This window comes from Lipomyces tetrasporus (assembly GCF_029532465.1).
Source record: "Lipomyces tetrasporus strain NRRL Y-64009 chromosome Unknown POJ06scaffold_2, whole genome shotgun sequence".
Taxonomy (NCBI): Eukaryota; Fungi; Ascomycota; class Lipomycetes; order Lipomycetales; family Lipomycetaceae; genus Lipomyces; species Lipomyces tetrasporus.
The window spans coordinates 1,030,263-1,052,088 of NW_026611597.1; the positions used below are offsets into that span (position 1 = coordinate 1,030,263).

A 21,826-nucleotide genomic window follows, 5' to 3' on the forward strand; every position below is an offset into this window, starting at 1 on the left:
TGGATTCTTAGTTTTAGTTTTGTGTTGAAAGTTGTCTTAGTCTAACCACCATTGTATCATTTCCATCTTAATGCTTCCAAAGTTTCACCGTTTTATCTCTTCCCCCACTAGCAACTACCTTTCCATCCGAACTCCATTCGATCGCGTAGACCTCGTCCTTGTGACCGGGTAGATCCATGTATAGTTTTCCATTCCGCACATCCCAAACCTTGACCGTACAATCCTTTGAACCGGTGGCTAGTAATCGGGAATCTGCAGACCACGAACACATATATACCGCGGCGACATGACCTCTTAGAGTCGTGAGGAAAGCTCCTGATTGACCATCCCAGAGCTTGACACTGTTATCGAACGAGCATGAAGCTAACATCCTGCCATCAGCCGAGAATGCGACATGATTGATAGGTTTTTGATGACCAACCATTCTGGCGACGGGCTTAACATTCATGCTGGACTCCTCAACTGTACCTTTTGGGAACGGGTTCCACAGATACATCGTCTGATCGTCGCTGGCTGTTACGACCCGTTCAATAGTCATGCCATTCTGCGTGCTGGCTTTCAGAAACCTAGCCCTTGAAGATTTTCGAAGGGTATCAGCATCATCAGAAACAACTTCACCCCTGGCAAACGGATCATATCCACCAGTCTTGATCACGAAGTCAGTGCTAAGCGCGACGAAGTTAACCCAGTGAGCGTGTGCGTTTAAGGTCTTGAGCAGCGTAATGACGCTTCCTCTGGCGTCCCAAACTTTAATGGTCTTGTCTTGCGAACCGGAGTATATCACACCCATACCGCTCCATCTGGCGGATGTGACGCATGCAGTATGTCCACTCAACGTCTGATTGTTTGCTCGAGTAGCCACATCCCAGATTCGCAATGTACCATCCTTCGATGTGCTAGCTAGTCTCATACCCTTTCGATCGCCTAATAAATGCAGGGGCTCAAATGTAAGGGATGTAACCCATTTACTGTGCCCTCGCATCGCACTTCCAATCTGATTCCCGCTCTTGATATCCCAAAGTCGTACAGAACAATCCATGCTGCCGGTAGCCAACACTGCTGCGTCAGGACTCCAAGCAACACATAAAACCCACTTCTCGTGGCCTCTCATCACCGCGACAGGTGTGCCCATATCCGTATCCCACATTCGTGCCGTGCCGTCTCCACTTCCGGTGACTAGTCTCGTTCCATTCTTTGGAGAAAATGCCATAGCCAGTATAGTGCCGCCATGTCCTGACATTGTCGCAGTACATCGCGAAACTGACTTCACTCGGAAGATAGCCTGTGGAACGTATTCAAGCGTCAAGACATCTTCCGTGCTCCGGTGCTTAGGACGAAGGACATCGCTGTATATATCGGAGTTTATTGCGATGGGATTTGCCCCGCCGACTAGAGAGAAAGTGTACGGAATTGGATCATCAGTCTACCATGAAATCAGTTGAGTATGCTTCTAAAACACCTACATCCGACAGTTAGCAACTTACGCTACCTAATAGGCCATTTAGAAGTAGTTCTAGTTGCTTCACAGTACTGCTTCCGGGGACAAGGTGCATGCCACCAGCCAGCACCTGGCCTGTATCTGCTGCCCTGAAAACGACCTGGACAAACGGCAAATCTTCTGGAATAACATTCGTCTCGTTTGGCTGCTGCGCTTCACGCCGCGCACGTTTAGTTGGAGGTGGAAGGACAGTTGCCATTGTTTGGTGACCGATTGACGACGATCTAAGTCGTACAGTTTTTGGACCGGGAGAAAACTTTTGGCGGTCCTGAAAATCCGACTGATAGCCGAAACGGGTAACTCTTGGATTGCGCAAGGAATAAATAATCTCCGGCTTAGCAAATCATTAAACGCGGCTTAAATAATACGCATAAATTTATAGAATTTCAAGTAACCTTTTAAATCATATCTACGAAAACTGCAGAATTTTCTAATCGAGAGATGCCCCTGAAAATGGTCGGGTTAGGGCACATCAGGACAATCCTAAGCGTGGACATCGTTAGCATACTCATTGACATATCGATGTTGTTAATTAGGCGAACAACTGACGTGACTAGATTGTGGCGATCCTACTCCAAATGACAACACTTATCCCCGGTTAGAGTCCAATCGGTCATATAGGTGTCACAAGGAGAATGCGCTATGCCCTTCCCGCTTCGGCACATCCGCTTGACGTTGTAGTCAAGCTATTTGAGAAGGGCGGGTGCGATAGCATCTAACCTATCGACGTTTCCCCTTGCACTAAGTCATTATGTCAAAGATTTTGATATTGTCATACTTCTATCGCTTATAGTCGCTATCTTCTCCACAGATACTGACTTTTAGCAATCAAAGATTCAGTGGGATGCGAAAAGTAGTACCGCAAACTATTGGGAAAGACAACCGCAGAACAGGCAAGAATCCTTCAGCAATGAATCCATGTTCGATGATAGATATCTATGGTTAGTAATAGTCTGCTCGCTGTATATCGAAACCTTAGTTCCATTGCATCCTGCCTCCATATGGCGCCAATGCCGGGTATTAATGTGCTGAAGATTTGGAGCCATACTTAGTGTACTACCTGCGAATAACAACGTGAAAAAAGATCGCAATAATAATTAGAAAAGCGCCCTAACCAAGGTCCATATTCGTCACTACAAACTCTATGGTTTAACTGGTTTAGGGCTACAAGAGGAGGGCGAGCCCATGCCGCACGGGAATCGTTCCCGCAACTTCCCCCTCACAATCCCCAACATATCTCAAAGAGCCAGTCTCTTCATATAATATTGTTCTGCCACAAACCACGATGTCCGCATCAGGAAGCGTCTTCCAGAGAATTCAAAAGTTCGTCTTTAGCAAAGACTTTGTTCGGTGGGTGAATTTTTGAATGCTTTAGTCATTGGGAATAGTATAAAAATGTTTTGCCGGAGTAGCCGAATCGCGTGAGCTCCGATTATTGGAGAACAAGGCAACAGCAATTGGGATCAATAAGCACTAACATATCCTCGATTTAGATGTACGTACTGATCTGAATCCCATACATGACAAGTGAAGGTGGCTACTAATACAATTATGTTCCAGATGTTTGCTCGACTCACTTTTGGGGTAAGATTGCGCGGTGATTGTGTGCAATAGAATTACTTGACTAAATCTCGCCTACAGGACCTGTGTCTAACTTCGGTATCCCTATCGCGGCGGTGATGGATATCAAAAAGGATCCCCTCGTCATTTCCGGACCGATGACAGGCTCTTTGGTTGTTTATTCTTTGGTTTTCATGAGATATTCGTACGTGGTTCGTAGTCGGAGTCTAAAAGAGTGATGTCTACTAACAATGCTGCTAGAATGGCCATTACTCCGAGAAATTATCTCCTCTTCGGCTGTCATTTCGTTAACGAGTGCGCTCAGCTAACACAAGGCTTCCGATATCTAAATTACTGGCATTTTGGCGGCCGCGAGAGGTCCATTGCCGGCGCTCCTTCCAATTAAGCTAGAATTACTTTGAGCGTTGGCCTACGAGATGATAGTTTGAATAGCAGTAGATTGTTATTTGTGTGCGGGCCACATATTTTCACAACTCTAGACTTGTAGCCAGTTTTGCTTGTTGGTTTCATGCTTGACAGGACTATATTGAGCATTATGCATTATGGCAGTCCTGTAAGCTCTATTTTGAATTGGGGGAAGGATCATATCATTTATGTATGTAGCAGTGGATTAGTTACTACAACTGTATGCATCAATAGACATCAAAATTGTTTATGTGAATTCTTGTAACTACGTAATTTACACAACTTTCATTAAGCTTCATGAAACAGAAAAATCAATCAAACGTAGTACAAAGCACAAGAACGGCTTTATATATATGACCCCAAGATGCCTCACATCTAATCCTCGATCTCCTCCTCCTTCTCGGCAATAACCTCTTCGACAATCTCCTCGATAATTTCGTCGTCGTCGTCCCCGCTCTTGAAAGCAAGTGGGACAATGCCCCCTCTCTCTTCTTCGAGCTCCGCGTCGACAGCCTTTCTCCAAGCCCGCCATTCCTCGAGCAACCGCAGTCGCTGGGCAATAAGTTCCTTGCTAGCTTGTGACTCTTCTGCAATATCTTCCTGGTCAAAAACCTTGCTGTATTCTCTGAGATTCTTGCGAACATCTCGCTGCTGATCCTTGGTCAACAGCGTATGTGGTCGTGGCCGCCACAAAAACTGTTTGAACCGCTCGACATGTTCCTCCCTCAGAAGCAGGCCCTTCAAATCCCAAATTCGATAGCCAGTCTCCATAGCGCGTCCCCACATCGACGACGACGTCGCGACGTATCGGCCGGTAGGATCCCACTCGATATCGGTAAGCTGGTAGTGCTGACCGGTCGCCATGAGAGCTAGGTTTGCAGGAACTTCCTCCGCGCCGGGAATCTCCTTCTTCTCGCCTTCGAAATCAAAATCCCAGAAATCGAGTTCACCAGTGTTGTTGGAAGTCCCACCGACAGCAGCAACAACGACAACGCGACCCTTTGGTGACCAGAAGATCGAGTTGGATGATTTGCGCTCCACAGTCGATATCTGCCTGAATTGACCATTGACACCTTTTGAGCGTTCCAAACCGTAGAACGAAACCAAGGTCTTGACGGCACCGCCAGGACCTGGCATTCCTGGAATCTTTGCGGCTGCTGGTCGAGCTCCAGGTGTAGCAACAGGAGCGGCAGGAGCGGCAGGCGCGTCGGATGTGGAAATAATAACCAGGCGGTCTCCAGCAGGTTCCCATGCAAAGTTGATCACAGTGTCCTTGAGCTCAACGACTTCAATAGGAATGTTCTTCTCAGTGAGACGGAAAAACTCAAGATTCGTGAATGTAGACTTTTTGGTCTTTGTGAATCGGACCACTTTGACGCAGAGGAAGGCGCCCTTGTCCTGCCAATGTAATCTGCACTCAGCGACGTTAAAAAGATTTCGGGTTCGGATAACTTCCTTAGAAGGAATGGTCATAAGAGTTACACGGGCGGATTGATTGCTAATTTCAGGGGTCCAATACGAAATGACATGCTCAGGTTCATCTTTCTTGCCAGTACCCTTGATGACAGCAGGTGAGAATTCAAAGTCGACAACACCTTCAATCTTGATCGATTTCTTATCCAAGAGACCCATGCCCGGAGTCTCGTATACGAAGATTTGCTGGCCAGGAACAACACGTGCAAGATACTTGTCATCGGACGACCACTTGAACGCGGGCCAACTGATCTTCTTTGGACCTTGCGGGCCAGGACCACGCTCATTATCTTGCCCAACCGAAGAAGAGAACGTACGAACAGGCATACCAGTCTTCACACTCCAGACAACAATCTGTTTGCCCTCGTCGGAGGCCGTGAATGGGAAGGCGGCACGCATCGGCGAGTCTTCGGGCATAAGCTGAATGGGTTCGGGAGACCATGTGACGAGATAATTTTCGCATGGCGAGAAGTCGAGTAATTGAACACCAGGATGCACGAATCGAGCCTTGCGACCAAACTCATCGCCACCCCACAACTGAACACCCTGATGATGGACAGAGCAAAGGTACGTACCAAGCGGCGACCACGCGACATATGTTTCCGTCCAGTTGCCGCGATTGACAATATCTTCTGGAGCTTCGGACTTGCGGTTCCAGAATACACCGACGCTCTCACCCTTGTAGAGAATGAATTGATCAACTGCGTTGGGTTCCTTGAGCCAGCTGCGAAGATACTCCTAAATCACGGTCAGTAGTGTCTAATCAGGCGCACAGATCCGCAACATACTTGCTCAATGTAAGGCTCCTCGGGTGGAGCAATGTACTCCTCTTCCTCCTCATCGTCATCGCCATACTTCTCGATATCGGTAAACTTGTTGACAAGCAACGTGTGCTTGTTATCCAATCGCTTGTTGTTGAGTCCTCGAACAGCATTATCAGCCTGTTCTGGAGTCTCAAATCCAATAAACACGTAGCCCTTTGACTTTCCATCGGGACCAATAGGCATGTAGAAGCCGTCCTCACGAACACGGCCAGCCTCAGAGAAGAGTTTCTTCAAGACCTTCGTCAGCGCATCAACCTTCTTCTCGGTCACAATGGGCGCACCGTCGACAACGACGACAGTGTCTAGAATCGTCCGCGCGGTGTCCTCGATTCTGGCCGGCATTATAGTGGATGTACTTCAACCTTGTAGTGCGATGGACTTCGACTTTTTTCAGGCGACGAAAATTTTTGTGAAGGTCTCGTGTCAGTAACTGCTAGAGGTCAGGACACTATACTGGGGAGCAAAGGAAGCGGAACGTCTCGTTTCATTCTGTCATCTGCCGCACGATCAGCACCAGGGTTACGCAGAATTAAGGGTTTGGTAGAAAAATTGGTATATTTTCTGCAGTGCCGTTGATCATAATCATTCTCTGGGCGAGCTGACAATATGGACTGGACCATTTGTTAACGGAAGTTTGTAGAATACGGGATTTGTTGATAAATCATATCTATGCCCCATTGCTGATTCCACAGTAGCACATATGCAGGGCTGCTAGGAAGCAACGGCGTGCAAATATTTCTGATGTAGCAATCTCGATTCTAGATTGAAATTCCGTAGGATTGGTTGCGGATGAGATTATAGGCTAGCATCCACCGACGTGGACATGGAAGTTCTGTGACTTGATATTAATTGTACGTAGTACCGCGAGCCAGAATCCAAACGCTTTCGGTCAGCTCTCCCCGTCGGGGAGACTACTTGCTATATCCCGAAAGTAATGTCGCCCTTATTGCACTGACGACGGTGATTGTAGTAGAACGAACGCGAAATATTTTATGGGATGATATATGAGAGCCAAGTACTGGAAAAGTCAATTCCCGAGGTTCTTGGCTCGAGGGGCAATAGCCGAACTGCCTATACGAGTCTAAATCCTAACCTGGGAGAATGTCTGCACGATATACGTAGATATATTGCATAGACCTCTGAGGTCTTGCTGCTGTGGGAGCTGGGTATGCGATATAATATATTCCAGGATATGGTCTTGAATAGACACTCATCATGATGAGGATCTGCAACGACTAAGAGTGCTCATTACGGGCCGGTTGTTATTGTCATGCAGGTAGGGGAAAAAGTAGACCAAACCGAGCTTTTGCTATCAAATAGTCCGAATTAAACAAAGCAGAAATGGAACAGATTGACCCCTCTCCATGGCTAGATGGATTCGGTAGGCACCCAAGCGAGTAGCTCGAAATACGAGACAACTGGATGGCCGGATCGGCATTTGTGTGCGTAACCTATAATCGATCATGATTAGCTAGTTATCTTATCTTGAGAATTCCGCAGGAAATATACCGCGACGGCGAGGTCCGTTTGCTCACAAATTATGACCCTTTCTGGATTTCACAGGCGCCAACGTAGCTAGGAAGCAGGGTTACGAAAGAACCGTAACTGAGCGTAAGAAAATCAGTTCTCCACAATTTATGAAATCGGATGTTCCTTGACCGTCAGGTCCAAATGCCGACTGCCGGCATTTCGGTGGCTTGTGGAGTGGCCCCAGTTCGGGCTCTTCTCACGTTATCATTGCGATCACGCCAATTGACCTTCTAGCAGGAATTGTCCCATATTATTCGTGTTATTATGCCACCAAGGCCCCTGAATTGCAAGCGCGGGTTCAGTAGCCTCGCTGCTGAATGGCGCCAGTGCTTGCGACGTGAACTCATCAGGAATACCTCGCCTCGTAGGACGACTTAAGGTTCAGTAAGACAGTGACTAGATTCGCGTGGCTGATCGATGACTGCCTTGCTAACTACTTCGCCTAGTCGCGCAACAAAGACCGACTGGACAAGGGCTTATGTATGTTTGCACCGCCGCGGAACAGATCAAAACATGCCTTTCTGCTGTGAGCGAATGGACGTTACTCAGCACAGAAGGTCGACCATTATCGGCTTCCGCTTCATGTACATATGGATCCGCTCTGCGTTTCCTTTTGGCTCGTGGTCTTTCTTTTGTACAAATGCATTCGTTATTCAGGGCCCCTGTCCTTTGGCCTCTCGTTTGTTCTTTGGTTTCGCGACTTTTGTCGTACATATAAACAATAGAAAGAGACCTTTCCAACCAGAAGAAAGGGTACCACAAACCCACTTCACTCGGAGTCAGTAATGTTTAAGTCATTATCGGGCTAGTAGAACACGAAATTCCAGTCGTGTATCAATTAAATTGGTTTTCAGCCCCAATAATTCTGCGGTCCAAATTGCCGGGGCATGTGAAAGAAAAGGGGTACGGCGACGCAGGACTAACCCCTGACTAGGTTTTGGGGCGATTGTTTGTATATAGAAACCCTAAACAAATGCCAAGCGTTTATCAAGGGTTTAGTGTCGCTGATGAAGCTCCATCGATGCCCGCGCGCGGCGAATTTTTAAAAAATTCTAGATCACAGCGGACGGCACCGCCGCAAAGATTAGTCTACTTCTAATCCATTCACTGGACATTGTTTATTCACAATTATTGCGCAATATATTAGCTGAGTCAGTTTATTTGTGGTTCAGTGACGATATTTGAGATGGCTGGAAACTGGGGTATGTCCTACATGCATACTTCTGTTTGCCACACGTGCGAGAGTCTGTGCCTCGCGCTCGGCATACATTCGATAATGTGTACAGTGATGTTAATGACGTATAGATGATGAAGAGGACGAGTCGCCTAGCTCGACGCCCGCCAAATTAGTGCCTAAATCAAAATGGGACGACGAAGAGGATTCGGATGAGCCAGTGTTGGACTCATGGGACGCTTCCGAATCCGAAGATGAGAAGCCAGCAAAGCCCGTGATGGCTGCACCGCCGAAGAAGACTTTGAAGCAGAAGATCGCGGAGCGTGAGGAAGAGGCAAGGAAGAAAATGGAGGAGAAGATAAAGCAATTGGAAGCTGAGAAGAATGAGACACCTGCGGAGCGACGTGCGCGGTTGCAAGCAATTCAACTACAAGCTGACCTTGATAACGCTGCGGATTTGTTTGGAGATGTGGTTGCGCTGGAGGACAAGGAGATCCCGGCTAGCAGCGTGCCAACAGAGAGCGTACTAGCAGAGAGTGTGCCTGCCGAGAGCGGGGTCCTGCTGAAGGAGCCTGAGCTTGAAGACCTGGCACTGATGAAGCCAAAGACAAGAGAACAATTTGACGAGTTAAATGCGCGACTTGGTGACGTGCTCACTAGCTTGTCGGGGAATCCTGCCTACGCTACTACATTCTTACCTTCTCTAATGAAGGCGTTGGTTCAGCCGCTAAACAGCGAGCAAGTGAGGAAGTGCGCCAGTACGTTAACTGCTGTGGGTAATGAGAAGATTAAAGAAGAGCGAGCTGCGGACAAGCCATCCAAGAAGAAGAAATCGAAGCCAGGACTTTCAAACGCGTCTGCAAAGATTGACGATAATGTTGACACAACGAACTACTCGAGGTACGACGAGTTGGACGATTTCATGTAAGCGGGCATTGGTGCGAAGGATTGTATTATAGGTCGGAATGCACAGGTTGGGTATTTTTGTGTTAGAGATAGAGCAAGCCCCCCTTCAATTCTACAGTGCTGCATACCGAACACAGTAATTTACTCATATTTCAAAATTAACCATTATTATTATACAGCTATATTTTCCCAAATAAGCCCAGTGCGCCATGTACCCTCTCTAAATACCTATGCCTACTCGTTGTGCTGATCCGAGTGACTACTGCTGTGAATACTTCCTTCTCTAATGCTGCTATATATACTGCTAGCCTCATCAATGTTGTCGGTTGTCCGCTCGGTATTGGCAGTTTTTGTTGGCCGCAACGGCACAGAGACAACGAAATTATCCGGCACGATCTGTGCATCCGCTAAGCCATAGTCTTCGTACTGCTCCGACCTTGAACCGTCTCCATTCAGAACATCTGTCTCGTCGTAATAGAAATTACTGATAGAATTCCGTCGAGACGGGGTGAGGAAACTCGCTGTCGAAATTAGTGATGGCGTGCGAGTTCGTGTTTTCGAGAGTGTGGTCGACGTGGCATTGTACGATCTCTGATTTCGTGATCTACCAGTCCATTAGCGTTATTTCATTTTGCAGCCGACAAGTAAGCACAACATACTCCCTCCGCGACGAAACCCACGAAAACCAGCCTTCAAACCATCTGCTCTTTTTGGCTCCTCTAGGCCGGCCACCTCTCCGGGAGCTTAACAGTTCCGTCAACTCGTCTGCATCGTCATCGTCATCATCACCGACCAGACTGATACTGTCGAAGCTGGACACTCGCCGTGGCCGCGGCACATCATCTCGCATCTGCTCCGCGTAAAAATTGAAATCAAAGTAGTATGGAGGGTGCGGATCAGGGGCAGAGTTACTGCGGTGTCGTCGGCGGCATGCACAGCACGGGAAGCATGCTAAGAAGATGCTCATGTCTGATTCTGATCGTGGTATGGTTGTAGGAGAAAAGGACGGTCTCGGTTCTGTGGATCGGGGTTGATCTTGCGTCTGCAGCGACAGCGGCGGCGAGATGAGCGAACGAAGCAGACCACGGGGACGCAAATTGCCTGCAGCAGCCCTTGCCCTGGGCATAGCCTTCCCTGTCGAGTGCACCATTTCATTCCCGCCCGCGTGTAGCTTCTATTTTTGAAATCAGATTATGAAATACGAGGTTTACGCCTACTTGCCATAATAGCTATCTTGACAGGGTTTGCTTTGGTTTGCGTTTGCGTCCGGCACTCACACTACTCACAAGAGAACCCGAATTTAGTGCTGCGGGTTAGGGCAGTGATGCTTGCTGCGCAGGTTTTTTTTTTGGCAGTAAGGTCATCTATGTTTTAAGGCGACGAGTTGCTTGTGTACGAAACTGCTTTGTTTTTGTCTTTCACTTCATGCATGCTGCTATACATGATTGGAACATAGTCATCGCTTCCTCACTGTCTTCCTAATGTCCTATGTACAAGTAAATGATATATGTCTATATACAGTCAAATTACAACATCCAGTCTTCGACAGAAGGCGGCTCCTTCTTTGGCAATCTGAACGTGTCCGCTTTCCAATTGCCTTTATCATCTACCTGTAGAACCGGAGAAATTTTAATCAAAGATTCATATCGTCTGCGAATATACCGAGGCCGCGGCGATGATGACCTTCGACATTTCTGGTCGGCAACCGAATATCGCGAACTGCTGCTATCTTTTATGCAAAATGCCAAATGCTTGTGAAAATCTGGTAGATCCCGATATGCGTACCTCATACCTTTATACTTTCGCCCTGAGCTTGTTGAGAGCCTGTCCAACGGTGTAACCTTCTTGAGAGCTGACTCAATAACATACTTGTCAACCGCCATGTTCTTCTTGACTTTTTTAAGCAGTTTTTGAAAATGCCGTTTCTCAATGTTATTAATCCGCCGCACTGACAATTCTGGCTGCTCTGCCGCGTACTGTCGCCTAGGAGTAGGAAATTGTGGTTTTGGTGTCTGCTTGTTGAACGAGATCAACGCGCGAAAGGGACCGGAATACCTTATGCATCTAATAGGAAGATCGGAATATGGCGGGTACGTAACAGCTTTGTGCACGACAGATTTGGAATAGTCGAAGTCGATATAACGTGAATCAGCTGGAGAGTGTCGCAAAGTCACTTCAGCTCCTTCGTCGAAATGTGTCCGCGATATATCTAAATCGATAACCAGTATTTCGTTGTAAAGTGAGTCTTCCGGAATGAGATCTCGTGAATCTGGCGATGGGTAGAGATTGGGATACGTGCTCAAAATCAGGTCGATTTTTTCGTCGCTGAATTCGATAGGTGAGAGTGATGCAACTGATAGCTTTCTGGGACTAATCGGAAACTTATCAATCTGCCTGTGCTTTATAACGGTCTATACCAGTGTTAGTGTTAATGCTAACGAGTACTATGAAAATGGGTCGAATACATTTATCTTTGCGTCCATAATCTCACCACTTTTCCCCCACGCCATCTTTAGGACTAGCATAACCTTGTCCATCTCTCCTGCGTTCGCCTGACGAAGTCTTCTCAAATCCGCCTTACCTCTTCTATATACGTGTTCGATAAATGCAGGATCGGTTTCATTCCTATATTTACTGAATTTATGCCTTATCCTACTCCATAGAAAGTGGCGTGAGTGGTCGTCGAAGAAATAGCATACTTCCTTGAAAAGATTCCTATACAGCCTGATCACAGTTTTCTTTGTGGCAAATAGTCGCGGTAGAGTGGCTGCATTAATAGACATTGCTTTAAATTGCTCTTGGAATTATTTTAACAAACATCGATTATTCCAAAGATGACGCTGGTGCGGCTTCAACTCTAGCTCTCGCGTTGCGTACGTACGATGTGGCCTCTGGTTAAGGGTAACGTAAAACTCCGGAAGTTGTTCTAATGTACATCCATACTCAGAAACATAGAGAAAACAGAAAGATACCCAAAAATCCTACTAAAATTACCTTTTGAAGGTAAATCTTCACTCCAATACATTATATATCGAAACAATTGTTCATGGTGCTTCCGCAGCGGGTGCATCAGGCTGATTACTGCTTCGTTTCCACCCAGTCTTGAAAAGCGGCTCCATGTTAAATCTGGGAAACGGATGGGCTTCGGTGTTGAATACAATTTCGTCAAGAGGAAGGATACTATCGTCGTCCTCAAATAATAGGTACAAATATTTCAGCGTTTCGGCCTTAGATATTAGTATCTCAAAGAATTGAATCAGGGCGACAACGAAACTCACCAGCCAGAATGATTCCATATTATCTCGGGGCCTGGGAGGAACCTCGTTGACGCTCTCTAGACAAGTGTATCCAGTTCCATCCGGCAAATGCGCATATCTTCTAAAGGCATCAAAAATCTCCCATCCCCACTCTCGGTAGATCGGGTCCTTCGTGATTCTCCACATGATAAACAAAGATTCTACAGTCTCTGGTCTTTGTAAATTGTGCGAGTCTTGCCATTTGATGGAGATATCGTCAGTAATCTTGTCATCAGTATTGAAATAGACAATCTCCGGCGCAATGCCTGTCTTTGTGGTTTTATACATTTCGTAGCACGTCCTTGTGAGATCTTTGGCCAGCTTCATATCCGAAGCTTGGGAAACTGTCCAGCTATTTCGCTGAGCGACAAAAAGTGGATATCCATCTGTCGACCCGAGAGCCAAGTTTCCGGGCAAAAAGCACACCAAGTGATCCATCTTCGGCGATAGAGCGCCGTCGATACCGTGGTCAAGCTCAGCAACGTAGGTGAAGCCTCTGGGCTTGGACTTTTGTATCAGACGCTTCTTCAGTCCCGCCATCGACTCGTCATACATCTGGCGGTAAATTACTTCTCTCTTGTTGGTTTGCAAAAATTGCTTTAACAGATATTCTGCTCTTGATTAGACCTTTATGGAATTTTACATTATGCACAGTACGGTTCTTACCGTAATAGGAATCGCCTCGCGAGCCAAGTCGTATCTGATTGCCTCTAAACCCACCCGTCTCAGGCATGATAAAGATCGGAGCAAGACTATCGACTGCCTTCTTGCTATCAAGAACCTCAATGACCTTCTCGGCCTTTTCCCAATACAAGGCTTCGCCAGTGAGTTTCGACACATACTTGAATTCGAGTTGCAGACTGGTAGCTTCTGCCGTACTACTGGCGCCGCCGTCGGCATGACTTGGAATGCCAATGCCAGTATGGAGGTTGACGCTTGCATATGGAACTCCAGTGGCTGAATCAAATGCTGGAAGAAGGCGACTAGCGAGATCTACCGCTTTTTCGAGGTACATGTCATCGAAGCCAGATAAGTAGTGCGCCGATAGAAGACCACCCAGCATCCTGATCGTAGTCTCAAAGGTGTTGACCTCGTAGTCTTGGTCATAAGTGAGGTTATTGGCGACCCATTCTCTTGCGCGTTGCAATGGTTCCTCGAGATTCATGATCATCATTGTGTCGAGGCAATCGACAATGATCCAACCCATGCCTTCGGGGGCCATATTACTACTTGTCTTTGCAACCGGCCGAAAAATGTCTTTGCCAAAAGCATACTTTTCGTATCCGTTCCATGATTCTAAAAAAGCCTCCTTGACCTGAATCTGCCGGTCTTTCCAGATAATTTCTCCTCGTCCGCGCCCCCCAAAGAACCAGGACGACAGAGGGCGGTCGTTGGCTGAAGACCCAATTCGGTAGAGCATGTACATAATCACGCCCAACACTACCCCTGTCATGATCCATGTCGACCGCGCTCGCTTACTTCGCTGTGAGAATGATAGATTGATTGGCTTATCTTTGTAGAGCGGGAGATCACTCTCGGCGGCGCGGTGCCTGCCTGAGGAGGTACCAGACGGGCCTGAACTACTGGCTTTCGACCACACGTAGTCTTCGACCGATCTCGCCGTCGAGGAGAAGTCCGGCATGCTCTGCGGGACGCTGAAGCTCATTGTGCGAATCCGAAAATAAGCAATTCGTAATCGGGCGTGGGGATGTTCGTGGTGCCTTGTTGAGGCCTGACAATTGGCGCGTGGTCAACTCCTGTCTGGGTTCGGTCGACTTCGTCACCGAGTTCACCGACCTGGCTTTGGCAGATCGATCGTGACTCGTCCAACGTTACGTAAAGTGAATTATATTTGTGAAGCACCACTATTACTCTAGTGCTATTCCGCGTCTACTTACAATCTTAACTAATGTATACGACGCTGTTTGGTTGCCTTTTTGGGTTAATTCTGTGAATATCGTCTCAGGGTCCTTAGATAGCGCGGGCGTGAACCAACAGACTTGTTATAATCTACCACCTGTCACTTTGAAGGCACATGGCAGAGAGGAAAGCCCAACCGGTTCAGCAAATTAACGTGCAAAGTTGCAACGTTGCTAATTAGCTCCAGGGCTAGGGTACCGTGGCTGCCGGCTTTATCAGATCGGAGGTCCATCTTTACAAATGGTAGGATTTCTCAGACGCTTAGGAATGACTTTGCAGATATAATGCGAGATTTATTATTTATTACAAAAATCTCGTCATTGAATAGCATATGCGAATAATAAACCGTAATCGCTCAGGACAGTGAGAAGGGTAGGGGGATTGTATGGTAAGCCGAGGATGGTTTGTGCTGATGACCGCACAAATGTGTCACCCAACTGAGCAACCGTCGGCTATCTCGACCCGACTCTCCCCACGCTGGTCGCATCCATTTCTCATCACACAGTCAAGACTCCTAGACTGCGCCGTGGCTGCACCATAATACTCACTCCGCTACCTCCTGTGTTTACTCGTCAACCGGCGAATCTCCAGTTAGTCTAATTGTGGTGTCGGCCTTCAACTGTGCTGCTGGTGTATTGGTAAGCGACGCCTCGTGGATCGACGACCCACTTTCGCTCTCCAGAGCCCTTAACTCCTGCGCTACGGTGATTTTTGTTTGTCTTTACAACGATGCCGGTCCTAGAGGTGAGTCACTCGACAGATTACTTGACCATAACAGGGTAGTAACAGATCTGTATATGCAGAATCTTAAGAATTTCATCCGCCACGGCAAGCAGGCTATTGCCTACGACGACTACGGCAGTGAGCCAACCGTCGAAGCTGGCGCCGTCATCTCTCCGGAGACCGAGTACATTGAGAAGAAAGAAAATTTTGGCGAGGCCATTGCCCGCATCGTGGCTGAGGAGAACGAGTTGAAGAGCAAGCTACCGACTTATCCTGGCCTGGAGCGATGGGTCTTATTAGAAAAGATGGGAGAGTATGTACCCGCGGAAGCGTAGTCTATACTGTATTAACGCAGTTGTAGTGGCGCGTTTTCAAATGTATACAAGGCACAGAGCAAAGATACAGGCGAATTAGCCGCTATCAAAGTTGTCCGCAAGTACGATATAACATCGGCCGAGAGTCATCGTCACCACTTAGGTGAAGAGGCCAAGAAGCAGCAGAAGACTGTCGACGTACGTATTGTTTTGACTATAATTTTAGGTACAATTAATAGTAACAGAAGCAGCGATCGAGTATTTTGAAGGAAGTCTCAATACTGCGGCAAATCGATCACCCCAATGTTGTGTCTCTCATCGATTTTTTTGAGAGCGACAGCTATTATTACATCATTATGGAGCTACTACCCGGCGGTGAGCTTTTCCATCAAATTGTGCGATTGACATACTTCTCCGAAGATCTGTCACGTCATGTCATCGTCCAGGTTGCTGAAGCCTTGAAATACTTGCACGAGGAGCTTGGTATCGTCCACAGAGATATCAAGCCGGAGAATATATTGTTCTATCCAATCAAGTTTATCCCATCTAAAGAGATCAAGCTGCGACCGGGGGACGAAGACAAAGTCGACGAGGGGCAATTTATCCCGGGCGTTGGTGCCGGCGGTATCGGAAAGATCAAGATCGCGGACTTTGGATTAAGTAAAGTTGTTTGGGATTCGCAGACAATGACGCCCTGCGGTACTGTCGGCTACACTGCTCCAGAGATTGTAAAGGATGAGCGGTATTCCAAGTCTGTCGACATGTGGGCCCTCGGATGCGTGTTATATACACTTCTCTGCGGTTTCCCGCCTTTCTACGACGAGAGCATTCAATCGCTGACGGAGAAGGTTGCACGAGGCCAATATACTTTTTTGAGTCCGTGGTGGGATCCGATCAGCAAGTGTGCAAAGGATCTGGTTTCGCACTTGTTGACTGTCGATCCTGAACGAAGATATACAATCGAGCAGTTCTTGAATCACCCATGGATAACGCAGTCCAATGCGCCAACCGCACCCGCATTTGACGCTCCTCCGACTATAGACTTGGCAAGCCCGATGATGGACATCCTCGAGACTCCCCGAGCGGCTGCGCGCGATAACCCGTCGCCCGCTGTGAACACTTTGAAGGAGGCATTTGACATTTCGTACGCTGTGCACCGAATGGAGGAAGAACGTGCACGTAAGCAAGGCGGCGCTCAGAATCTCGGCATGTTGAATGAAGAAGAAGAGGAAGAGGAAGAAGAATTCAGTAGCTCATCCAGCGGCGAGCGGCTGCAACAGGTCGAGGCTGGCTTGCGCAATGTTCACATGTCGCCGATTAATCACCGCCATAAGAATTATCATGTGAGCGGGCAAAAGGGCGCACATCACTCCACTGCCAACCACAAGCGGAAGGGCAAATTCGAGTTATCTCTCAATGGCGCCACACTGTTGGAGCGGCGGCGTGAGAGACAGCAACAGCAGCATTTTGCGAAGGCGCCCATCGTCGTTTCGTGAGAGGCTTCTGTTAGTTTACCAACCATAAAATTTCTACTATTTGCATTGAGTAGATGTCGGGCGAGTTTGTTTACACAGTCTGTGATTTCTTGGATATATGTGATATGTAATGATTTTGTCGTATGTATTGATGTTGATTCGTTAAAGAAATGTGTTAGTAATCGTACAGATCTGAAAGTTTTGGTATTGTTACTCTCGCGTTCTTGGAATATAATAATGCAATCGGTTCTTACTCGCATACGGTGTGCTTACAGCTGTGCCCTTCTCAGCTGATAGCTAGCGTCTTGCAATGTCGCTCTCATGCAATATATCGTGTCCCATAGCATGTCATTATCTTCCCTATCCCCGCCGTCCTTATCCGCCAGTTTACAACATTAGAGGTTTTCAAAGTAAAAAATCATTTTGGCTGATTATGATTTATTTCCAGGGTTAGGGTCGCAGAATCACTAGAAATCGCTGCCGGAGCAAAATCATTCTGGATTTGTCAGCCAAATTGATTTTTTGCAAAACGCCCCTAATTATGCTGTACCTGCAGGCGTAGGCACGTATGTGTAACCAATATGATTCGTGCACATGCGCGGCGCCGCCCGTAATATTGTTAGTATCACCAGTTCACGCAAGCTGCCCAGTAATGTGCTAATAATCAGACTGCACGATGTGATGACAAGTACAGATAGACTGGTGAATCTCGGGGAGCTTCAAGACGCAGTGAGAGCTCGTTAGGAAGTCGCGGAAGGCAGTAAAGCCAAGTCAAGATGTTAGGGTTATCAGTCAGCACGATCCGTGCCAAGAGCGGGATAGCTTAGTTCCTACGGAATAATAATCATTGCTAAGCTTACGTGTACAACGCCCGCCCTCCCGTCATGTTTGAGTTGACATAAGAGGAACTGCGTTATAACTTAGTATTTGGCACACTCACCCCCGAAGTCGTCTTTGGCGTCGTAGATGTAGCGGTGGACAAGAGTCGCTGACTGTAGCTGCAAGTCACATCTGCCCGGAATCGTACCGTCTAACCCATTGAGGCAGCAAGTAGTGTGAATTATGCGTGTTTGTTGCATCCATACCAACTGCAGGTGGTAGGTAGTTCCCCTCGGTTCGGAATTCAAGTTTGAGCTGGAATCGGTGCCGCCACTTGCTGGATTGCCTGTGACTTGGATAGGCTGTGGCGCAACCACAACAAACTCCCCCGTCATGTGGCATGCTCATGGTTACTTTGGCCTGTTAACGTTGACAGGTACCACTGCACAACTCGTACCCACAAACTATCGCTGTTCGCGCGTGTTAAGCGCCAGATGATCTTCTCATTACGCGAACCTCTTAACTGAAGAACAGTTCCGCAATCAGCGGTAGCTAATAACGGCGAACAGGGACTGCCGTTTATATTCATATTAGAGGAGAGAGAGTTTGGAGTGATTAGTCAAAGGCGACAAATCATGAATAATAGTCTTATTTGAGGCAATATTATCTTTATTGGCCACGGGATTCGGCGACGAACGAAAAACGACCCAATAGGAATTAACAAGGCATCCGGGACCGCTAATTAACATCTGTCGTCGACCAATGGAAAACTGTCACCCCGCCGTTATTAATTCTCTGTAATTCTTGATCAGCTCGGCGTTGGCGGTCGCCATTTCCAAATCAAGCCAGGGTTTGGCGCTGGACCCAAATTAGTGCGCATCCCCGATCCCGAAGCAGCATTGGACTAACAATTTGGGCCATGTAGAGCAGTTGGCAGTTATAGTTGGCAGAAGTGGGTCGTCCAGACATGTTCCCGCGCCGCCAATGTCGATGGGTGGGTATGGATATAAGATCAGTCCTGCTGCCTTCCATATATCCCTTGGTATGACGCTTGCCTCCCAGTCTTCAGTGGTTGAACATTGTATATTTCAATATGAATTCTCGCACACATTCTTTTGTTTAGATTACTATGGAGGACACCCAAGTGAACCCTTGGGTTGTCGTCGTGGGCTAGTGAACGTCGCCGGTTGGGTTCCATAACTAAAGGGTCGTCATAGAGTTATAGCCAAAGCTCTGTGAGTTACATTAATTAGTGAAATGCCAGTGATATGGAGTACAAATGTGCTAAGGAGACTGTAGGTGTCGGTCATGCAGCAGTTTATCAGCCTATTCAGTGAGATCGCGATTGACGCGAGAGTCATAGGCACGAAACATTAGCCTTCTACTTAACAAGTACAATAGACCTCTATCGATATCCATGTGGTTCCGGACGCATATTTAATTCGTACTTTACTTTAGGTTTAGATGGGCAGAGGGAATTTATGCACTAAGACGCGAGGCAGTTTTGTGCGAAATTCCAAGATTGTGGTAGACTATTGTCGAGCTGCTAATTTGGTGGACCGGTTCCTTATAGCTTGGCTAATGCAATATTACGTTATAGAATATTGGAATTACAGATATTTAGAGAGAACAGATGGAGAGCATTCTACCATCCAATTGTCTCGATCAGCCCCGCTTTCCCGATGTTCAGTCTCGCCGTCCCAACTCCCTCTGCCACCGTGTGGATTATGTGGTGTCTCTCAATCGAGCGACGAAGGATATAGCACCTATGGGAGCTAACTTATGTTGGTAAGTCTAATTGTTTCTATGTGCGTGACTAAAAATAGCAGAATTCCGTAAGGAGGCGTCTGCTTCTTCTGGACGACGTTCATCGTTCTCCAAGCCTGCGAATATTATGTCAACCAAAAACCCATTGTTCAAGTTATAAACAAAACCTTGAATGCTAGTCACTCTCAATCTCTCAAATGCGGGTTCCGCTCCAGAGTCGTCGTTCCTCGATTTCGCGCGTCGGATAGATGGAAATCGTATGCGGCATAATACACACTACTACTTATAATATGCAATGAATATGCAACGACCTCTCGCCCTATCAATTGAGCAACAATGAGGGGTTGTCGGAGTACTAGAGCTCCGATGGGACACATCTTCCTACATGGAAGACAGAACGTAAAGCGAGCTTGCTACACCCGAGGTAACAAAAGCAAATGAGATTACGGCCCGAGACCATCATTGTCACAAGGCCAATGGATAATGATCGAGTAACATTGGGACCTTGCTATGTAAGATATGGTTAGTTCGGAGATGGTCAAAGTCGGACCGGAAAAACAAGGCACCGCCACAAAGCCAGCCCTGCCAAGGCAACGCACCAAAATTAGTTATATGCAGCGCTAAATCAGTATTTCAGCATCAAGTCTTACCAGTACTAATGGACATGTCTAAGCCAGAGCACACTTTGAGTAGCCTGAACTATACATGATCTCGAGAAAGACTGAGAAAAGAGGGTTAATAACTTTGCGGAGTCAACTTGACAGTATGTTAACTATTAATCTGAGACATTAAATCGTAAGTCGACCGCTCAAAGCGCTAACATTGCATTAGTTGCCTTCAGAGAATTCATTGACTAAATGGATTGCAAACGACGTTAATTGAGAATTGGATCCCTCTATCCGTCGTAGTCTGGCTTATGAATCTGTCGGGTAATAGCTAGCGATCCAATCCGTGGCTGGCTGTCGTCATGCGGTTAACATTCATAATACGTGGTTGCTAGTCGCCCGTGCCGAACAAAAATACTCAACAAAATCTTGCGACCAGTTGTCCGGTACGCCAAAGGTTAGCAACATAAATTCTGACATTCTGGAAACTATACAGAAAGCATTTGGCAAAGATGTTGGAAACTCAACGGGAAGCATTTTGTCGGCCACTTTGCGTTAGAAGTTCCATTTTGAACACAGAAAGCAGATAGTGGTAGTCAGGTCCAACACCTCTTAGTGAATGGGCAGTACACGTGTTCCGGTACCACTGAAGCACCTCTCTCAGTGCACAAGCAGTAATCCGTTAATTAATGAGACTGCCAATCGCTGACCAGTTTTCGAGATGACGCCCAACACCAATTGTCACTTCGCAGACATCAGCATGAAGCCAGAAACAGCTGTCATCATAAAAAAAAACGTAACGCCCTAATTAGTTGCACTGAAAAACTGCCTTACAATTCAAGGGACGCATGGCATGATGAAACGTGCTGAACAGCCGTCTCCACTATGGACGGCACGATGCCGATGGTCTCGTGCGGCGTCATCTCCTAAGTCCGTAAATTAGCAAAATTATTATAACTAAGTTAACTACTAATTTTATACACTCAGAGCTTGCATGATGCATCTAATGTATCGTCCTGCTTTCCACGCAAGATTTATGTATGATGAGAGACAAAAAGGGCGGATGGGACAATGCAGAGAGAATAAATATGTTCGACTGCTATCAACCGAGAGGATTGACGATGATGAATTTCATAGCTTGATTGATCAATCTTGTCTAGTGGAAATTTAATGTGTTTAAATGAGGTCCCAACCGCATAATGCCAGATATCAAGGTATCGCAGTTATTCATAGAAAGTGACATAGGAAGTGCGCTAATTACGATCTTAGAAACCAAGCAAAGCACCTCGTAAACAATGAACAAGAGCTTGATAATCGGCGCCCAATGAATGTACGGTTAATTATACGTTGGTTCAGCCGAATTACTGATATATATGCCGCAATTGCAAGAAACGGCATTGGTGATTTTGCCCCCAGAGTGTTTAAGCTCGTCAGCTTCCTACAACAGGAGCAGTTACTGACGATTCAGAACGTCGTGTCAGTATCTCTCCATAGTTTATCATTAATAAAACTGAGC

General features: G+C 46.9%; 9 protein-coding genes across 9 annotated transcripts; 4 read left to right on the plus strand and 5 right to left on the minus strand.

Moving 5' to 3' along the window:
• Nucleotides 1–67: 67 nt before the first annotated feature.
• Nucleotides 68–1,697, minus strand: POJ06DRAFT_193067 (WD40-repeat-containing domain protein; the record flags this gene model as incomplete). The annotated part of the gene is made up of 2 exons (XM_056184897.1): nucleotides 68–1,423; nucleotides 1,485–1,697. The coding sequence occupies 2 exons, from the start codon at nucleotides 1,695–1,697 to the stop codon at nucleotides 68–70; spliced, it is 1,569 nt and encodes a 522-aa protein (XP_056046245.1).
• Nucleotides 1,698–2,716: 1,019 nt separating this feature from the next.
• On the plus strand, nucleotides 2,717–3,740 carry POJ06DRAFT_245652 (uncharacterized protein). The gene is made up of 5 exons (XM_056186687.1): nucleotides 2,717–2,848; nucleotides 2,992–2,993; nucleotides 3,059–3,082; nucleotides 3,140–3,263; nucleotides 3,320–3,740. Exons 1-5 carry the CDS (start codon nucleotides 2,784–2,786, stop codon nucleotides 3,462–3,464), a joined length of 360 nt encoding a protein of 119 aa, XP_056046246.1. The 5' UTR covers nucleotides 2,717–2,783; the 3' UTR covers nucleotides 3,465–3,740.
• On the minus strand, nucleotides 3,662–6,322 carry POJ06DRAFT_55913 (uncharacterized protein). The gene is made up of 2 exons (XM_056191211.1): nucleotides 5,746–6,322; nucleotides 3,662–5,695 (listed from the first exon to the last, which is right to left on the minus strand). The coding sequence occupies exons 1-2, from the start codon at nucleotides 6,121–6,123 to the stop codon at nucleotides 3,860–3,862; spliced, it is 2,214 nt and encodes a 737-aa protein (XP_056046247.1). The 5' UTR covers nucleotides 6,124–6,322; the 3' UTR covers nucleotides 3,662–3,859.
• A 76-nt stretch (nucleotides 6,323–6,398) lies between these two features.
• On the plus strand, nucleotides 6,399–8,224 carry POJ06DRAFT_245655 (uncharacterized protein). Its single transcript, XM_056186688.1, has 2 exons — nucleotides 6,399–7,232; nucleotides 7,291–8,224. Exon 2 carries the CDS (start codon nucleotides 7,729–7,731, stop codon nucleotides 8,095–8,097), a length of 369 nt encoding a protein of 122 aa, XP_056046248.1. The 5' UTR covers nucleotides 6,399–7,232; nucleotides 7,291–7,728; the 3' UTR covers nucleotides 8,098–8,224.
• A 150-nt stretch (nucleotides 8,225–8,374) lies between these two features.
• POJ06DRAFT_245656 (eukaryotic translation initiation factor 3 subunit J) lies at nucleotides 8,375–9,533 on the plus strand. Its single transcript, XM_056186689.1, has 2 exons — nucleotides 8,375–8,513; nucleotides 8,617–9,533. Exons 1-2 carry the CDS (start codon nucleotides 8,498–8,500, stop codon nucleotides 9,411–9,413), a joined length of 813 nt encoding a protein of 270 aa, XP_056046249.1. The 5' UTR covers nucleotides 8,375–8,497; the 3' UTR covers nucleotides 9,414–9,533.
• Nucleotides 9,534–10,499, minus strand: POJ06DRAFT_245657 (uncharacterized protein). Its single transcript, XM_056186690.1, has 2 exons — nucleotides 10,051–10,499; nucleotides 9,534–9,995 (listed from the first exon to the last, which is right to left on the minus strand). Exons 1-2 carry the CDS (start codon nucleotides 10,356–10,358, stop codon nucleotides 9,626–9,628), a joined length of 678 nt encoding a protein of 225 aa, XP_056046250.1. The 5' UTR covers nucleotides 10,359–10,499; the 3' UTR covers nucleotides 9,534–9,625.
• A 418-nt stretch (nucleotides 10,500–10,917) lies between these two features.
• On the minus strand, nucleotides 10,918–12,174 carry POJ06DRAFT_235752 (uncharacterized protein; the record flags this gene model as incomplete). Its single annotated transcript, XM_056185853.1, has 2 exons — nucleotides 10,918–11,802; nucleotides 11,857–12,174. The coding sequence occupies 2 exons, from the start codon at nucleotides 12,172–12,174 to the stop codon at nucleotides 10,918–10,920; spliced, it is 1,203 nt and encodes a 400-aa protein (XP_056046251.1).
• A 32-nt stretch (nucleotides 12,175–12,206) lies between these two features.
• On the minus strand, nucleotides 12,207–14,740 carry POJ06DRAFT_56053 (glycoside hydrolase). Its single transcript, XM_056191213.1, has 3 exons — nucleotides 13,354–14,740; nucleotides 12,670–13,298; nucleotides 12,207–12,618 (listed from the first exon to the last, which is right to left on the minus strand). Exons 1-3 carry the CDS (start codon nucleotides 14,351–14,353, stop codon nucleotides 12,436–12,438), a joined length of 1,812 nt encoding a protein of 603 aa, XP_056046252.1. The 5' UTR covers nucleotides 14,354–14,740; the 3' UTR covers nucleotides 12,207–12,435.
• Nucleotides 14,741–15,077: 337 nt separating this feature from the next.
• On the plus strand, nucleotides 15,078–17,372 carry POJ06DRAFT_273411 (kinase-like domain-containing protein). Its single transcript, XM_056189585.1, has 4 exons — nucleotides 15,078–15,351; nucleotides 15,411–15,643; nucleotides 15,692–15,842; nucleotides 15,890–17,372. The coding sequence occupies exons 1-4, from the start codon at nucleotides 15,337–15,339 to the stop codon at nucleotides 17,138–17,140; spliced, it is 1,650 nt and encodes a 549-aa protein (XP_056046253.1). The 5' UTR covers nucleotides 15,078–15,336; the 3' UTR covers nucleotides 17,141–17,372.
• Nucleotides 17,373–21,826: the final 4,454 nt, after the last annotated feature.

What these genes read in the sequence shown, in the direction of transcription:
- POJ06DRAFT_245657 (XM_056186690.1), bottom strand. Translation starts at nt 10,358, where the DNA reads ATGAGCATCTTCTTAGCATGCTTCCCGTGCTGTGCATGCCGCCGACGA. An exon ending in TGGGTTTCGTCGCGGAGGGA is followed by an intron (nt 9,996 to 10,050) that starts GTATGTTGTGCT and finishes ATGGACTGGTAG; the next exon opens with ATCACGAAATCAGAGATCGT.
- POJ06DRAFT_245652 (XM_056186687.1), top strand. Translation starts at nt 2,784, where the DNA reads ATGTCCGCATCAGGAAGCGTCTTCCAGAGAATTCAAAAGTTCGTCTTT. An exon ending in TTGCTCGACTCACTTTTGGG is followed by an intron (nt 3,083 to 3,139) that starts GTAAGATTGCGC and finishes TCTCGCCTACAG; the next exon opens with GACCTGTGTCTAACTTCGGT. An exon ending in TTGGTTTTCATGAGATATTC is followed by an intron (nt 3,264 to 3,319) that starts GTACGTGGTTCG and finishes CAATGCTGCTAG; the next exon opens with AATGGCCATTACTCCGAGAA.
- POJ06DRAFT_273411 (XM_056189585.1), top strand. An exon ending in TTATTAGAAAAGATGGGAGA is followed by an intron (nt 15,644 to 15,691) that starts GTATGTACCCGC and finishes ACGCAGTTGTAG; the next exon opens with TGGCGCGTTTTCAAATGTAT. An exon ending in AGCAGCAGAAGACTGTCGAC is followed by an intron (nt 15,843 to 15,889) that starts GTACGTATTGTT and finishes TAATAGTAACAG; the next exon opens with AAGCAGCGATCGAGTATTTT.
- POJ06DRAFT_245655 (XM_056186688.1), top strand. Translation starts at nt 7,729, where the DNA reads ATGACTGCCTTGCTAACTACTTCGCCTAGTCGCGCAACAAAGACCGAC.
- POJ06DRAFT_55913 (XM_056191211.1), bottom strand. Translation starts at nt 6,123, where the DNA reads ATGCCGGCCAGAATCGAGGACACCGCGCGGACGATTCTAGACACTGTC. An exon ending in AGGAGCCTTACATTGAGCAA is followed by an intron (nt 5,696 to 5,745) that starts GTATGTTGCGGA and finishes ACCGTGATTTAG; the next exon opens with GAGTATCTTCGCAGCTGGCT.
- POJ06DRAFT_56053 (XM_056191213.1), bottom strand. Translation starts at nt 14,353, where the DNA reads ATGAGCTTCAGCGTCCCGCAGAGCATGCCGGACTTCTCCTCGACGGCG. An exon ending in GCGAGGCGATTCCTATTACG is followed by an intron (nt 13,299 to 13,353) that starts GTAAGAACCGTA and finishes AATCAAGAGCAG; the next exon opens with AATATCTGTTAAAGCAATTT. An exon ending in ATATGGAATCATTCTGGCTG is followed by an intron (nt 12,619 to 12,669) that starts GTGAGTTTCGTT and finishes CTAATATCTAAG; the next exon opens with GCCGAAACGCTGAAATATTT.